The following is a 16759-nucleotide window of genomic DNA, read 5'->3' as shown; positions in this document are numbered from 1 at the left end:
AGACCAGAATAAGGTTTATGCTCTATCAATTTTGGCTTGCCAGTTTGTCATCAGATTGAATACTTTTCCTGAAGTATTCATACAGCATGAAAATATTTTTGGTTTTTTAGACATAACAACAGATGTTATCATTTTCACAAATAAGTCTGCCTCCCTATCCCACATGTTTGTCCCCCTACATTCCCTAGTTAATCTTCACACCCTTTCCTTTCCAACCTCTATTATCTTTACTAGCTTCACACTCCTTGTAACTTTTACCCTAAATGATTTTACAACTCATAATCCCAATAAATTCTTTTGCTCTGAGATGACCCACTTTCTTCTAGATTCCTCCTATAACAGTTTCACCATTCTAGACACACCTTCTGTACATTTTCCTCTGTCCTGGCAACCCATAGGTTGCTGGCACTGGAACCCTTCCATATATGTACCCCCTTGCTTCACACTTTCACCTTTCTTCTTAATTCCTTCATGTACCATTTGGAGAGCTCAGCACAGGAAGCTACAGAAAGGCTGGAAAATGTCAAGGGGCCCAAGTTGCTGGCACATCAGACTTGGGGTGTCTGGTCTGGAACTCAGTAGTAGATGAACCCACACCTAGACTTCATGGAGAACTAAAATGTTTTATGGGCATCCACGCCAACAGATAGAGCTAGAACATGTCATCTGGGCCTTGCATACAGGGCATTCTATACCTTCCTCTAAATGTGGGCTAATCTTTGCCTTGCTCTAGGGAGCAGAGCCTGAAGGTAAGGACCCAGCAGCTGCAGAAGTGTTAGGATCAGACAGTACCTAAGAATGGGCATGTAAAAACCTTTAAAATCATAATGAAGTCTGAGTTGACATCTCTATTTTTTTTTTTAAAGCTGATTGTTCTAAATTGTGTTGGCCATTGGAATATATTGTAATGAGAAACAAAAAAATTAAAACCTTTATCCATTCATCAAAATTTGAAAACTTAGAGTAATAAGATAATCCTAGAATACTTGATTTCAGAGAAAGTTATCAAAACATTAATCTTCTTAAGGATTTCTAATCACTCCCCCACATACACAGCTTCTTACCTTTGTTTTTAATTTGCTCTGGAATGTTTGTGTCAATGAGTTGATTTGATTACTCAGGAGGAATTCCAAGTGAAATCATGTGTATATGGGGAATTTGTTAAGGGGATAAGGAATTGGCTCAATATTTGGTAAGGAAGGTATCATAGTTTAGTCAGCTTTTCTATGCTAATATTTCTTCAAGTATATGAATATTGTTTGCTTCCCTTGGGAAAAAATATGCATGGCATGTGTTACTAATTTTAATGCAACTGTATCATCCAAGTAACTTATTTAATGTTACGTAGCACATTGACTTATCAAGCCCCTGCTTCTTTGCCTTTTATGGAAACCCAGGGGATAAATAAATGGTACTATACAAATGTGATAAGATGGGCTCTTTAGAAACAGATGTGTGGTACCATCTTTAACCTTACAGTAACTGCCAGGTCTCCAACTCTGCCAGTGTTTTCTAGATCCATTTTATAACTTCCTCCATGGATGCTGTCAACCATAAATCACTGAGCAGAATTTACTTGCCCTGTTGAAGAGCAAGTCAGTCATGACTGCAAGTTTGGATTTGAAATTCTTGTCCATAATTTGAATAGTTTGGGAATGTGGACTCATAATTCAAAATCCCAGGAGAACAGAAAGGAAAGGGAGAGGCAAGTAGAAGAACCAGAAAGAGATATAGCTCTGTTCTAGAACAGCACTGTCTAATAGAACTTTCTGTGATGATGGAAATGTTCTATATCTGCAGTGTCTAGAGTGGAAGCCACTAGCCACATGTGGCTATTGAGCACTTGAAATGTGGCTGGTGTGAGTGAGGAAGTGAATTTTTAAAATTGTATTTAATTAAATTAATTTTCTTGGTAATTTAGATAGCCACATGTGGCTCGTGGCTGCTGTTTTAGACAGTGCTGTTATGGAGAGTCTGGGGGCACAGCCTGACCTGTGATCTTTTTGGATATTGCGTCTTCCTTTCCCAATTCTTATAGCCCTAAATTTTTCTTCAAAAAGCACTCAAGATTTGTTTAGGCCAGTGTTGGAATTTATAATTCTAGTAATTTGCATTCTTCTTAAACAGGCAGTGGTATAACACTTGCTGCTTTGTGGCTTTTGAGCCAGACTGTACTCTCAGGTTTGATGGTCCACTCACAGACCGTTCACCTCCCTTTGCTGCCATGCCCATGGCTCTGCTATAGGAATCTTTACAAACTGGCCCACTCCATATGCACTACAGTAAGCCGATTCATGTGATATTTATTCCTTCCTCCCCAGGTTTGCTCTTCGTTTTATACGGCCTGACCCTCGCAGCCGGGTCACTGACCCCGTTGGGGACATTGTTTCATTTATGCACTCTTTTGAAGAGAAATATGGGAGGGCACACCCTGTCTTCTACCAGGGAACGTACAGCCAGGTCAGTGCCACAAACCATATAGATGCCAATTTATTGATATGATTCTATCCTCAAAGGAAAGCATAGCCTAGCACTGATCATGTCATTCTTTTATTCAGAAACTTTAAATAGCTTTTTATTGCTTACACAAAAAGAGACCAAGCCCTTTAGCTGGGCCCTCCTTGATCTAATCCCAACCTCCTTTTGAGGTCTTTCCTGCATAACTTGTTTCCCTATACCCTAGGTTCCAGCTGACCATTCCCTTAACATACTCTGTACTTTCCCACCTCTGTGCCTTTGCTTTTGCTTTACTGTTTCCTCTATCTAGAATGCCTTCCTCACATTTTGCTAATTGGAATCTTGCCCATCTTTCACCAGCTCATGTCACTCCCCTCTTGTACCCTTTCCTAATTGTTGCGCCCTACCCTGCCTACTTGCAATCTAAAATAGTAGTCTTTCCTTTTGTACTTTCATAGTGGTTTTGTTTTTTTTTTAAACGTTATAGCAATTTCACATTCTTCCTTATTTTATAGTTGTTTGTGTTAATGTCTTATTTCCTGTACCAGACTGTAAGCTCCTTGTAGGCAAAGCCTAAGTCTTGGATCCCTCACAGAATTGAATAAGGGGATAGACCATAGACTCAAAGCAACACATCTCATTCAACCCAAACCACACAGACATTTGACTGTTGTTACCTCTCAGGGAGCAAAAATTAGTAGTTCTATGGGTGTTGGGCATATCTCTAGTTTACCAGAGAAAAATGTAGAAGTAACACCTTATGCCTGAGGGTGGTTCTGCAGCCTCCAGGATTCCTGGATCTATCTGGAGAAAGAGAAAAATGCTTACTCTTGCTTCCTTCTGTGATTCTCCCACATCTGCTTTTTCCCACTGGCTGCTCCCACCCCACTCAACGAGCATTAAGCACCTACTATATGCCACGCATTGTGCTCAGTGCTAGAGATACAGACGTGAATGAGATGGGCGCCTCTCATACACCCCCTTTGCTGTAATCCTGAGGGTAGACCACCAGTGGTTGTTCAGGAAATCTTAATTAAATTGTAACGTACCTGGGATTCTGCAAATGCAAAAGCATACACAGAAATCTTGGACACTAGCCTTGTCTTTGAGGATCTTTTAAACCCCATGCTCTTTAAAATGCCCTTGGGTCCCTCAGTCCCTCATCCTTGCTTGGTATGTGGCCTTGGATCAGGCTCATCTTTGCAGTATTTTTTATGTTGTAGCTGTAAAGTGGCAAAATTCTCATCTCCCTTTTCAGGTCAGATTCTCCTGTTTATATCTTCCTTTAGATTGTGGGAACAGCTGACTTTTCTGTGATTGGGCGGGGAGGGGGCGTTTTTTTGTCAGCCTGCCTACTCTCATGTGCCTGATAGAATTTAAATCCTAACAACACTAAAAACTTTTTCATTGAAGCTTGTTAGCATGGACTTTCTGTAGGGAGAGAAATGCCAGAGGTATGAAGGTAGGAGCCCAGGAATTTTCTGGTTTTCTTGCTCAGCTTTTTCCCTCATTTCTTCTTTTGTTCCTAAATACATAGCTGTATCCATTAGGACCCTTAGCCTAATTAAAAGTTTGAGGCACAGTCATCATCATAATTTGTGATCTTCTGTTTCTCACAGGCACTTAATGATGCCAAACGGGAGCTTCGCTTTCTTTTGGTTTATCTTCATGGAGATGATCACCAGGACTCTGATGAGTTCTGTCGGTAAGTGGATTGATTTTTTTTTTTTCCTCTTTTCTGATCTTATCTACTGATAATTTGTAGTAAGCAAGTTCTTCTCATGTCCTCTTCATCCCTCTCCACAGCACCACACTCTGTGCTCCTGAAGTTATTTCACTAATAAACACTAGGATGCTCTTCTGGGCATGCTCCACAAACAAACCTGAGGGATACAGGGGTAAGTCGTGTTTCTTTTGCCTCGTTGAGATTGTTGAGATATCTTTGGAATAATCTGGAAGGACATGCCATTTATTGCATGACTATTCTGTGGCTGACCAATCCTCTCAGCAGTCCTGAGAGATGGGGGTTCTATTACCTCCACTTCATGGTTTAGGAAACAAGCTCAGAGAGTTTAAGCCACTGGCCCAGGATCATACGGTTAGCAAGTTTTGGAGCAAGCTCAGGTCTGTCAGACTCTAGCCCATTCATTACAGTTAACCATTGCCAGAGCCTGTTTTATTTTAAAAAATACCCAGTCCTGGCCAGCAGCTTGCCTTTAATCTTAATGAGCTTTTTACTGAAGAGTTTATTCTTGTCATCAGCAATTTTAGCAGAGCTTCTTGCACAATGAGTTTGAGTACCCTGAGTGCTGATAGGGATTCAGAAAGCTCAGATCTTTGCTGACTATAACTAACTCTCAACTGGAGGTAAATATCTTTAGAAGTCAGTATAAGATATAAAGGCATCTAGTGAAGGAAAATGCTGTTACTTTGCAGCTACTTCTATACAGCAACTTTTGAATATATACTAGCATACCAGGCACTGTGCTAAATCCTGAGAACCAAAGATGCAGCAGATGTTTTGTCTACATCCTAGAATCCGAATTGTTATTCCTAATTGGTTTTTAAACATCTGATAAGTTCCTACAGTATATGTTTTGCCATTCTCTTAATGGCTTTGGGTGTGAGGAGTGATAAATAGAAGGAGACTAAGGATATTTTTAATAGAAGCTTAAAATCTCTTCTTTCAAATCATAAGGTAAAACAGGTTAAACTCTGTAGTTGTAAAATCTTGGTTATTTGGAAGACCCGCTTTCTAAACTCCTTCAGAACAGAAAAGCTAGCCCTTTTATAGTGGGTGGGGGCGGGTGGGACATAGGAAAAGGGGGTAAGGAAGGGATTGGATAAGAGGAACAAAAGACAGGGAAGATGATGGTGGAGATCCTCACCAGTAACATAAAGCTTGAGACTTGCAGCCTTGTTCCCTTTAGGCTTGACCCCGACACAGGGGAAAATTATGCTGAGCACTAGCCAGAGTCTTTGTAGATCCTTTTCCTTCCATCAAATAGACATTGTTCTTGAACTCTGCAGCCTGCCCTAGCATCATCATGACAACCACACCCCACCAGAAAAGCCTGTCCTACTCTAATCAAATTACCTGGGAATAGGGACACAAATATATAACAATAACAGCAAAAAGATTGAGAAACTAGGAGGGAAAAAGGTAGGCAGGGAATAAATGACACCTCCCTTCTTTCCCAACTGAGACCAAAGCAGTTCTCTCTTGCTTGTTGTGTAAAATCTAAGAATTAATCTGTTTTATCCCTAAGTCCTGCCCTTGATCTTTTGGGTCTTCTTTCTGTCAGTCTCGCAGGCTTTAAGAGAAAACACCTATCCATTCCTGGCCATGATTATGTTGAAGGATCGGAGAATGACTGTGGTAGGACGGCTAGAAGGCCTCATTCAGCCTGATGACCTCATTAACCAACTGACATTTATCATGGATGCAAACCAGACTTACCTGGTGTCAGAACGCCTAGAGAGGTACAGGGGAGTTCCTGTCTGGAACTGAGACCAGCTGTAGACTTGGGTGCCTTACCTGGGGCTCCACAAATCCTGACTTCTTCTCTGTTAGGCAACTTTAAAAGCCTTGTCCATTTAGTGTTAAAATATTTATATATTTTGACCTAAATAACTCCATCAGATCATCTTTTCTTGGAGATGTGATTCAAAATAAAGACAGGACTCTATGCTCAGGAATGTAAATTGTGTCATTTAAAATAGCTGAGCATGATATAAAGAACTTAAATGTAAAAAATGAGGAATGGTTATAACTTGGTTATAACTCCTCCCCCATCACATAAGTAATGTACATTAATTAATGTAGAAAATTCAGGAAACATAGAAAAGCACAGAAGAAATTTTAAATCACTCATAGTCCTACCACCACTTTTAACATTCTGGGATATTTTCTTTTAATTTTTTTTTTAATTTTTTTTATTTTTTAAAATTTTTATTTATTTATTTATTTATGGCTGTGTTGGGTCTTCGTTTCTGTGCAAGGGCTTTCTCTGGTTGCGGCAAGCGGGGGCCACTCTTCATCGCGGTGCACGGGCCTCTCACTATCACGGCCTCTCCTGTTGCGGAGCACAGGCTCCAGACGCGCAGGCTCAGCATTGTGGCTCACGGGCCTAGTCACTCCGCGGCATGTGGGATCTTCCCAGACCAGGGCTCGTACCTGTGTCTCCTGCATTGGCAGGCAGACTCTCAACCACTGCACCACCAGGGAAGCCCTCTTTTAATTTTATAGACACAGACACACACACTCCTACATACATACACAATTTTTTGGAGAGAAAAAGAAATATCCCAAAATGTTACAGTGTTTTCTCTTTGATTAGTAGAACTCTGAATAAGATGTTTCTATATTTTTCACATCTTCTAAAATGTGTGTATGTGGTTTTTTGGTTTTATGAAAGCAACATACACAAAAATATTGTAACCCAGAAAGGTATTTACCTATAAAATATGATCCCGCTGATCATCTTATGGCAATAATATTGTGTTACTTCTGTTAGGATTGGGGGGGAAAGGATAGTTTTACATGGAAAGTTAAAAAGAGAGGGAAAAGCTTGCCATTTTTCTGCCAAATTAAAGTAAGAAAAGAGATGGCTTATTCACATTCTGCATGAAAATCTGAATCCCTTATGGTAGTGTTAACTGATCATCTGCCAAGATTGTCAACCTTTTTAACCCCCTAAAAAATTTCAATATAAGAAAACACAGAGCTTTGTGAGATTTATTTTTTCCCTCTGTGCTTTTGATCTGTCCACAGGGAAGAACGAAACCAGACCCAGGTGCTGAGACAACAACAGGATGAGGCCTACCTGGCCTCTCTCCGGGCTGACCAGGAGAAAGAGAGGAAGAAGCGTGAGGAGCGGGAGCGGAAGCGGCGGAAGGAGGAAGAGGTGCAGCAGCAGAAGCTGGCAGAGGAGAGGCGGCGGCGGGTGAGGGGCCTGTCTTATTTACTTCTGCTGACTCCCACACTGGTCTTTTCTCCAGTGTGAAAGGGAAAAACTAGGTGATAGGATTGTGAGGGATTTAAATTCTCCATGCCATTTTAATATTTACTACATTTTCACAAAAAGCATTTTTTAATTGTTTAAAAAGTTTATTAAAACAAATACAAGTGTAAGTAAAAGTTAGTCAGAACAGCTCTGTTCCATGAAAAGTAAGTATAAATAGATAATAAGCAATTCAATATGCTAATTCACAGCAGTAGATTTTAAGTATTCATTCTTTTTTTTTTTTTAAATAAATTTTATTTATTTATTTATTTTTTGGCTGCATTGGGTCTTCGTTGCTGCATGCGGGCTTTCTCTAGTTGGGGTGAGCGGGGGCTACTCTTTGTTGCGGTACACGGGCTTCTCATTGTCGTGGCTTCTCTTGCTGCGGAGCACGGGCTCTAGGCGCGTAGGCTTCAGTAGTTGTGGCTTGCGGGCTCTAGAGCTCAGGCTCAGTAGTTGTGGCGCACGGGCTTAGTTGCTTCGCGGCATGTGGGATCTTCCCGGGCCAGGGCGCGAACCTGTGTCCCTTGCATTGGCAGGCAGATTCTTAACCGCTGCGCCACCAGGGAAGCCCAAGCATTCATTCTTAGTACCAGTGTTTAGCTCATCTGACATTTTATTCATCATCTTGTTTCATTGCATATTGCTGCTTGATTATAGCCAGGGTCTTTTAGTCATTCCCTTTTTTCTAAAAGTTACATACCTTAACATAATCAATAAATAATACATGTGATGCAGTAGTATGTAATCAAATAAATATAATTTGAATTAGGGTGTTTCTGACCCTTGCCAAGAAGTTTTTCTTCTGATACTGGTCATTAATTTTTCGTCTGACTGCCCAGTAAACCTACATGATGTGATTGTGTTTCTTGTTTCCTTGTTCCCTAATTGGAGCCATAGCCTCACCTTTGCTTTGTGTCTCTACAGAATTTACAAGAGGAGAAGGAAAGGAAGTTGGAGTGCCTGCCCCCGGAGCCTTCCCCTGATGACCCTGAAAGTGTCAAAATCATTTTCAAATTACCCAATGATTCTCGAGTAGAAAGACGATTCCACTTTTCACAGTCTCTAACAGTAAGAACTGCCTAAGTTGTGTGACGTGTATATAAAGTCTGGGCTGTCTGGGCTGTAGATATGGAAACTTTTAAAGACTCTCAAGAGTGTTGTTGCTATATCTGCTGCTCTGATGAACAGGGGAGGAAGGAGGTGGGGCAGAGAGAAGAGTGTACTGAATTATTGTAGGTTCCTTCAGGTCTAGCTGCCAACTCAAAGCAGTTATTAAGGTTTCATTTTATCATGTTTGAGCTCTGCTAAGAAGAAGAGATACCTTACCAAGAAGTCCTACAAAAGACTTGTATGTTGGAGGTGGGAGGCTCTTCCAAGCTGCTCGACTTGCATTGGCTTTAGAATACCACCAGAACCCCTTGCTGTGTATGTAGAAAAAGCTCTATCCCCGCTGCCCTAGAAGGACTGGAATTACCCAACAATATAAGTGCATGTGCAGCTTGCATGCAGTTGTCACTCTTTCTTTCTACTCAGCCCATTAGAAGCCCCACTTAGTAGGGCTACCTTGTATATCTGGTGTCCATAGGTAAATAGTGTTTGTCATTCTATAAGGATGTAGTTAAAAGCAGAGACTCAGAGTCTCACAGAATGAAGATCAAATTCTCATTGTTCCAGTGTTAACAGATGTGTTTCCTTGGTCAGTTTACTTCATCTCTAAGCCTCAGTTTCTTCATCTGTAAAATGGGTATAATAGTCACTCTCTAATAGGATTGTTAGGATTAAGTTCATATGTAAAGTGCTCAACATTGTGCCTGGCTCTAGTAAGCATTCAAATGCTATTGTTTTTGGTGTTTATTATCAGAAGGAAGTTCCTGTTTATACTGAGCGTTGGTAAGTTGCCTTTCCAAGTTTACAACTATAATAGATTCTGCCATTTCCCTGATCATTTGAAATAATCAAGAATAAACTGCATAATAGAAATGTGGATGCTCTGTAGTCAGGTGAGGCTGGGTAGCACATTCATTACTTCTCCTGTTTAACTGGAAAACATTGGACAAGTTACAGAGTCTCTTATAGGGCCTCAGATATATCCCGTATGTAAAATGGAAATATAACCTGTCCTCTGATAACATTAAACTGAAGGTATGTCAGGCACTGTGCTAGGCACCCTAGGGGTTATGCAGGTGAGTAAAGCGTGGTTCTGGAATTCATGGAGCTTACTGACCAGTAAGGAATGTGAGACGATTCAAAGAGCTAATTCAGAGTAAAACGTTGTGAGGCATCCTGGTGAGAGAGAAACAATGGCTTCCTCATTTTATTTGTTTATCTCTCATTTATACATTGATTTATATGGGGGAAGGTGCTCACATCTCTAACTTTGGATTTTTTAGTTGGGAATAACATGAATGAGCCTCACACAGGACCTAGCATGTAGTAGATGGTTTCTAAATGTTCATTCCCTTTCCTTGATGTGTTACCTAACTACTGTTTTCTGTGTGGGTATTAGCTTGCAGCCATGTTCACTGACAGTTTCTCTGTAGTATGCCCAAGCGCTTATGGAGCTTTTACTCCCCAAACTCTCATTATCATTTTGTATATGAAAAGCCTAACCAAAATTTCCTCTCTTGAGAGTTTTGGAGGAAAATCTATTAGAATTGTGGAATAGAATAGACTTTTAGCCAAAGGGGAACCAACCCATTTGTTAAATATTTAATCCTTGTAGGCTTTTTAAATACGTTCACACTAAAAGTTATTTTTTAAAGAAGAAAAAAACTTCAGATGGAGAGAAATAATTAGTAAATGGGGACAAGGGTCAGATGGGAAAGAAAGAAGTGTAAGAGGAGAGGTGTATTGGCAGTGCTGGCCTTTCATTTGACATTCATAGAGTTAATAACATGTAACTGAATAATGAGTTACAGTTTTTTAGTGCTCTTGCAGACTTTGTGTGATCTTCCTGTGAGCTCTACCCTTTATAAATACTCTCAATGAGTGAATGTTCAGCGAAATGCTAAGTTTGTGCATGATGCCCAGCTCTTGACAGGGGTTAAAGGCAAGGATAAACTGTAGAAAAATCTCTAGCCTTCAAGAGTGGGCAGAAAAGTGGCAGCTGACTTTCTCCTAAATGAATGCATGTAAGAGAGAAACTAAATTATACTCAGCCCAGAAATCATTTTTCTATCCATTATGAACCAAAAGGGACCTGTAGAGGTGATTTCGTCTGTTTCCTGATGGTATTGGCGCATTGCCAATGATAAACAGAAAATACCAGTGTTGTATCAGTGTTGAGTATTGTCAAGCAGTGACTGAAAAGGAAGCAAGATATTTTGCCCTTCTGTAAAACCCTTGTTGGGTTCATACCAAGAATACTTGATGCAAGTCTAACATGCATCTCAAGAAAAGAAAAGGAGAATGAATGTTAATGGAAATTGCAAAGACAGAGAAAGGAACTGAAAGTGATTAAGGTTGATGGACCAAAATATGAGAATTTTGTAAAATCATGAATGGATTAAGTGAGAGGAAAATGAATTTACTCCTTAAATGGATTTGTAGCAATAGCCTCTTCAGGCAGAGGGGAATAAACTTATGAGAGGTGGAACAAAAAGGAAATAGAAAGAGATTCCCTCAAAAAAGTAAGGGTAACTTGAATGGGGTGCTCCTGATCTTTGGGATGGACCTGAAAGAGGTTAGCAGTGCCCTTCACTGCACATCCCTTAGAGTCTTGTTAAAAACAGAATTTGAGGTAAAGAGGACCGTAGATCAGATCCAGGGTGCCTGTTCTTAATGTGTGGCGTTAAGAGACAGGGGAGAATAAGAATTTACCTTACCTTGCCAGATCCAGACCAGAGTGAAGAGGGCTTTCTCACAGAAGAGAGTCTACGTGGAGGGTGTCAGATCTCGATCAAGTGAAGGAGGTGTGCATATGTGGGGGCACCCAGTGCAGAGAAGTCAGAGCCCAAGTGTCCCGGGGTGGGTGTTAAATCCAGAACCAGGTAAGGAGGGTGTACATGAGGAGAGGGGAATCAACTTATGGCTCTCAGTATAAGGGGGAAATAAAGATATAGATGCATATATGTATGTACACATTGTCTGGCTTTCTCCACAGAGAGTGCTTGGGAACATCAGCACCCCAACAGCAATGAACATACCTAGCACCTAGATCATGGTTGTTATTTATTTATTTTCTGGTTTTTCATTTTTGGCTGCACCACACAGCATGCAAGGTCTTAGTTCCCCAACCAGGGATCAAACCCATGCTCCCTGCAGTGGAAGCGTGGAATCCTAAACACTGGACCTCCAGGGAATTCCCTAGATCATGGTTTTTAAATAGCATTGTCCATTAAGAAGAATCACGGTTCCTTGGAGACATGGCTGATTCCAGGACTGGGACAGGGAAAATACAAGATTAGCCTGGAACACCTTGTGCCACAAAGCAAGGAATTAGTCAAAGAACGATGGAGACATGTCAGAAAGACACGGAGGCCAGCTTGATTGGGCTTCTCGGACTCCATCTGAAACAGTTTGAACATTAGAACCTATTGAATAAAATAGGAAAGCATGGCCCTATATTAATATAAATAAATAAATTGAAGAAAGTTTGAGGAGCCGAATGTCTCCGTAGTTTCAGAGTACCTCCCCACAAAATACTCGTTAATAACAAAGGAGAAAAGACTAACTTAGAGCGGAGAGGCCTGGCAGGCACCATCTTAATCAAGTGGTCACAGAGGACATCATAGGTAATGGAGCAAAATGAAATTCTACTCCACCTGAATAGGATGCATTGAGTAGAGCACAACATCATTTCTGTAATACTCCTGTCAAAGATGCATAACTGGAATCTAATCATGAGTAAACATCAGATAAACGAATTGAGAGACAAAGTAACTGACCAGTAATCTTTAGGAGTGTCAAGGTCATGAAAGTCAAGGAAATCCTGAGGATTTGTTCCAGGCTAAAAGGAGCAGACTTAGGAGATGGTGACAACTACTAAATGCAATATACAATTTAAAACTGGATCCTTTTGCTATAAAAGGCAACTGCCAAAACTTGAATGGGGCCTGAATAAAAATTTAATGTACATTATTATATTACAGTAATAATGTATCAGTTAAGTTTCCTGATTTTGAGTGTTGTATTATGAAGGTGATTGCCCTGTTTGTAAGATATACACAAGTATTCTGGGGTGATGGGACATTCAGTTGGTAGCTCGCTTTCAACTGGTTCAAAGAAAAAATTCTGTACCTATGCTTCCAACTTTTCTGTAACTCTTGATTATTTGTAAGTTAAAAATGTTTAACTTTATATCAGACAGGTTTTCAAAAAAGAAACAGATGGGTCAATTCAGAGTAGGACTAGCATTGGGCTGTGTAATAAATCTCTTAAAAGAGCTGCCCGACATGTTTGCTCTGTGAAATGGATCGACTTTGAAGTGGAATTTCAATCTAATGTGATTACTTCATATCTCCAAGTTACCCTGGGGAGAGCTGGGGTATATTTGATTTCATGGTTGTGTGTGTGTTTGTCTTTGTCTTTTTCTCACTGCCCTTCTTTTTCTATAGGTAATAGAAAATTACCTTCTTTTTCTGCAGGTAATCCACGACTTCTTATTCTCCTTGAAAGAAAGCCCTGAAAAGTTTCAGATTGAAGCCAATTTTCCCCGGAGGGTGCTGCCCTGCACCCCTTCAGAGGAGTGGCCCAACCCCCCCACACTGCAGGAGGCCGGACTCAGCCACACAGAAGTTCTCTTTGTTCAGGACCTAACAGACGAATGACACTTTTTCTTCCTCTCCTTTTCCACCCCAATCCCTAAAAGAAATGGAAAAAAAAAACAAAAAAATAAGAGAGAGAAATTCATATTATTATTATTATAATACAATATTTTTTTTAAAAGACTGCTGCATCCTAAGGAAGGATCAGAAACCATGCTGCCTGCAAAAGTCACCACCTTTGTGTGCACGCGAGGTTAGCAGTGAACGTTCCTGCTGGCAAGCCCACCCTTCCCTACTGCCTCTGCACCACACACCTTCCAATGAAAGGAGACTCTTCACCTCCAACCCAGCCGTTGTCCCAACTGGGGAAGGGGACATTCCCACTAGATCTCATTCATTCTTGCTTTTATGGAAAATAAAAGTGAAAAAACCTCCAACAACCAGCTACTGCAGCATCTCCTGAGGACTTGCTTCTTCCACCTCTGGAGAAGAGAGGGAAGGGAAGGCACAGAGCAGAGATGTTCCTTGAACTTCCCACAATTTATGAAAAACTTTAAATTTTTTTTGTTGTTGCTTTGTAATGACCAAAGGAATGAGGCTGACATAGGTGTATTTTTTTTCCTTAACATCATTTGATAAAGAGCCATTTCTTAAACCCATGAGTTCTTGCCCTGGGCTCCTTAGCCCACAAGAGTGTAATAAAGGTGTCCCAGGCTGGTTTGTGCTTATTTCTGCCATTGTCCCTCTCACGTTCCCAGAGAGGTTCTTTTTGGTCCAACTCTTGCTGTCCTTTCTTGCTGCCTATGCATCCCACTTGGTACAATGGGAGGAAATCTGGGTTTGTAGCCCTACAAAGGCTGTGTATGTACAGATACACCCATATACATGGTATGAACTCCGTGTAGACTAACCTATATGTACAACTGCAGCTTTTCCTTGGAATCTGGACCAGGTGGTCATTATGGGATCTGAACCAAAGGATATGTGTTCTGACATGTGCATGCTATTCCTGCCCAGCCCTGAGCTTTCCTGAATTGCCAAGCTTGGTGCCTTTCCCGAGGACTAGCAGGGTCTGTGGTGGAACCAGCAGAACCATGTGAGAGTACCCCGCCTGTCTCACTGGGAATGTGGTGGTGGTGGTGGTGGTGTTTTAAGGGTTGAAAGAACCGGAGGCCTTGAAGGGAGCCAAGACAGAACTCAGCCTGTGTAAAGTGTCGGAAGGCACATTTCAGTTTTTGATGTAGCCACCTGCTGGGGGCAGTTTTATCCTCTCCCTCTATTGCTGTGTTGAAGCAGTAGGGGTTTTTCCCTCTGATGTCTCATCTGTGGTTGAGTTTATGGTAATGGGTACTGGGGTCAGGCCATGTATTCACAGATGTCAGCGTGAGCTGACAAGTATTCCAAAGTGTTCTGTAGCTAGACTTGCAGAACTTGTAACACTGCAACCTACTGAAGTTACTGAAGTTATTGCAGTTCCCTAGCATGCTGTGAGGCCAGGGGTTCATGTCAACATAAAGCATAACTTGCTAGATTTGCAGCCTCCAAAGGCTTTCTCTTAGCTAAAACCTAAGGACCATTCTTTGAGGTAGCAGTGATGTGACTGCTCTTCTCTGCCACCCTTAGTGGTTGGGGTAAACACCAAGGGGCAGGGTGAGGAGCCCCATGGGTATCACCTGGGGAGCCTGAGAATTTCCCAGTGGCCTTGGCACAGGTGTCTACAGCACCATCTCCAGGAAACTTTAATTCTGCTCCTGGCTGCCTGTTTTTCTTTCACTTTGTTTCCTGCTGTCCCAAGTCCAGATGAGTGGGAAATCGCTTTCCGACTGTTGTCATAAAACGTGTCTGGAGTGACTAAGGATAAACCATGTTCTCCACTCTACCTTACGCAAAGTCTGCTTCCTGCTGACAACCATGCAAAGATGAATTTTTCCACTTAACTCAGAGCCACCCTCCCTGTCTGGAATGCAGAGCTGTTTCCCTGCATAGGAGGGTATTAAGGACCTTCACCAGGCTGGGTGTACCAAGTGTCTTTTCCACACCTCTTCGGGAAGTTGTAAATTTTTTTTCTTAATAATTCAATCTGCATCTTATTCTATGATGTGCACTTTACGCCTCTTGCCTTTTGATAACTTGTCCAGTGAAGGAGGTAAGATGCCAGAGTATTAAAGTCTATTCATGTTGGTACAACTCTTGGGATGGCCTGTCCATTTACTTTAGTTTTCAAGAGACTCCACCTGAAACACATGCTTCTTCCTAGTGTTGAAACACCCCCTGCTTTACTCAGTCCTGGTTCCTGTCTTCATGCTGACCTAGACCTGCTGCCTAGGTGCCATCTCCTTTCCTCCATGAAAGATGCACATTTTGTCAACACCAGTACAATCTGTATGTTAACTCCCAAGGACCTCGGAACTTGATGGGACCTGCAAGTGAGAAAATACTGAGAAGCCAGTGATGTGATCTGCAAGCATTTGCTCTTTCCAAATCACCTCCTGATTATTTCAGCTGTTGTTTCCAAATGGCAAGTCATCAACTAAACAAAAACACTTGTTTCCAGTTTTGTTCTGTACTCCCAAGACTAGATTCAGCTGAATTTCCATAGGAAATGACCAAGCAAAGATACCTAATTGAAGTCAGTCGAATTTCTGCAGCCTCAGTCTTTTCTTTCACTTCTGCAGAATTTCCTGCAGCAAATACTTCTTTCTCCTTGCTTGTTTCCACTATGATGTTTGGATAAGAGATGGCCAATGGAGAATATTTCTTTAAAAAATAAAAGCTGTAAAGAACCTAGAATCTTCAACTGAGCAGTCATGAAAATTGCTAATGGTGCCAAGGCCAAGGAAAAAGTTACAGAAAATGACTGTGGGAAGGAGTGATAACCACCAGAATGCAAAATCAGGAGTGTATTATCTGGTGCTTGAACAAGGAGCTCCACTTTACAACTGGTTTTTTTTAGGACTTGTGAGGGATGCAGCAACAGGAAATCCATCCACAAAGGATGCAGTGCCCCAACTTGTACTGCACCTGAATAGTTACGTGATAATTTACTGAAGAAATCTAGTGTACTTTAAATTTTTTTCATAAAAGTTTACATTGTATTGTAGGTTAACATTAAATGTTTTATAACAAAAATTTCCTAACAAGTTGTGGGTCTTTCTGTCTAGGGGAGATCTGGTGGATGTTTCTCTGTCTGAAGGCAAGGTTGGAAAACACCAGGAGAGGGAACAGAGGGAACATTGCCAAGAAGCAAGGAGTTAAAACAGACCTTCTACAATGTGTTCCTGTGGAAAATGGCAGCTCAGGCAGTGTGCTTTAGTAGAAGGAGCTGGCAGATCTGGGTTCAAATTGGGGCTCTGTCATTTGTCAGCCTTATGACCTCAGACAAGTTTTTTAGCTTCCATGAGCTTTAGTTTCCCCAACTGAAAAGTTAACACCATCTGCCTCAGGATAGGCTTGTAGATTAAAAGATTAAATCAAATAAATGAAAAACAAACCTTAAAAAATGTATATGAAGCACCTGACACAGGTGTCATTAAGTATTTGTTCCCCTTTCTCTAAGGAAGTGTATTTTGAAGGTATATTTTCTGGCAT

The 16759-nt window shown here is 41.1% G+C and overlaps 1 protein-coding gene across 3 annotated transcripts in view; it reads left to right on the top strand.

Annotated features, from left to right (window-relative positions):
* The window catches only part of FAF2 (Fas associated factor family member 2), a 60792-nt gene extending 46903 nt beyond the window's left edge, over nt 1-13889 (top strand). For 2 of the 3 annotated variants that reach the window (XM_082456499.1, XM_082456501.1), the window contains exons 5-11: nt 2322-2460; nt 4077-4162; nt 4264-4355; nt 5763-5940; nt 7232-7403; nt 8391-8534; nt 13022-13889. In XM_082456499.1, the coding sequence (XP_082312625.1) occupies nt 2322-2460; nt 4077-4162; nt 4264-4355; nt 5763-5940; nt 7232-7403; nt 8391-8534; nt 13022-13234 (1024 nt within the window). In that variant the 3' untranslated portion in view covers nt 13235-13889. The remainder of the gene's footprint in view (nt 1-2321; nt 2461-4076; nt 4163-4263; nt 4356-5762; nt 5941-7231; nt 7404-8390; nt 8535-13021) is intronic. The other variant, XM_082456500.1, reaches the window with a different exon arrangement.
* The last annotated feature ends 2870 nt before the right edge of the window (nt 13890-16759 follow it).

The sequence above is a fragment of the Balaenoptera physalus genome, assembly GCF_965194825.1.
Source record: "Balaenoptera physalus genome assembly, chromosome: 3".
NCBI lineage: Eukaryota > Metazoa > Chordata > Mammalia > Artiodactyla > Balaenopteridae > Balaenoptera > Balaenoptera physalus.
This window is presented reverse-complemented; position numbering and strand designations above follow the sequence as displayed.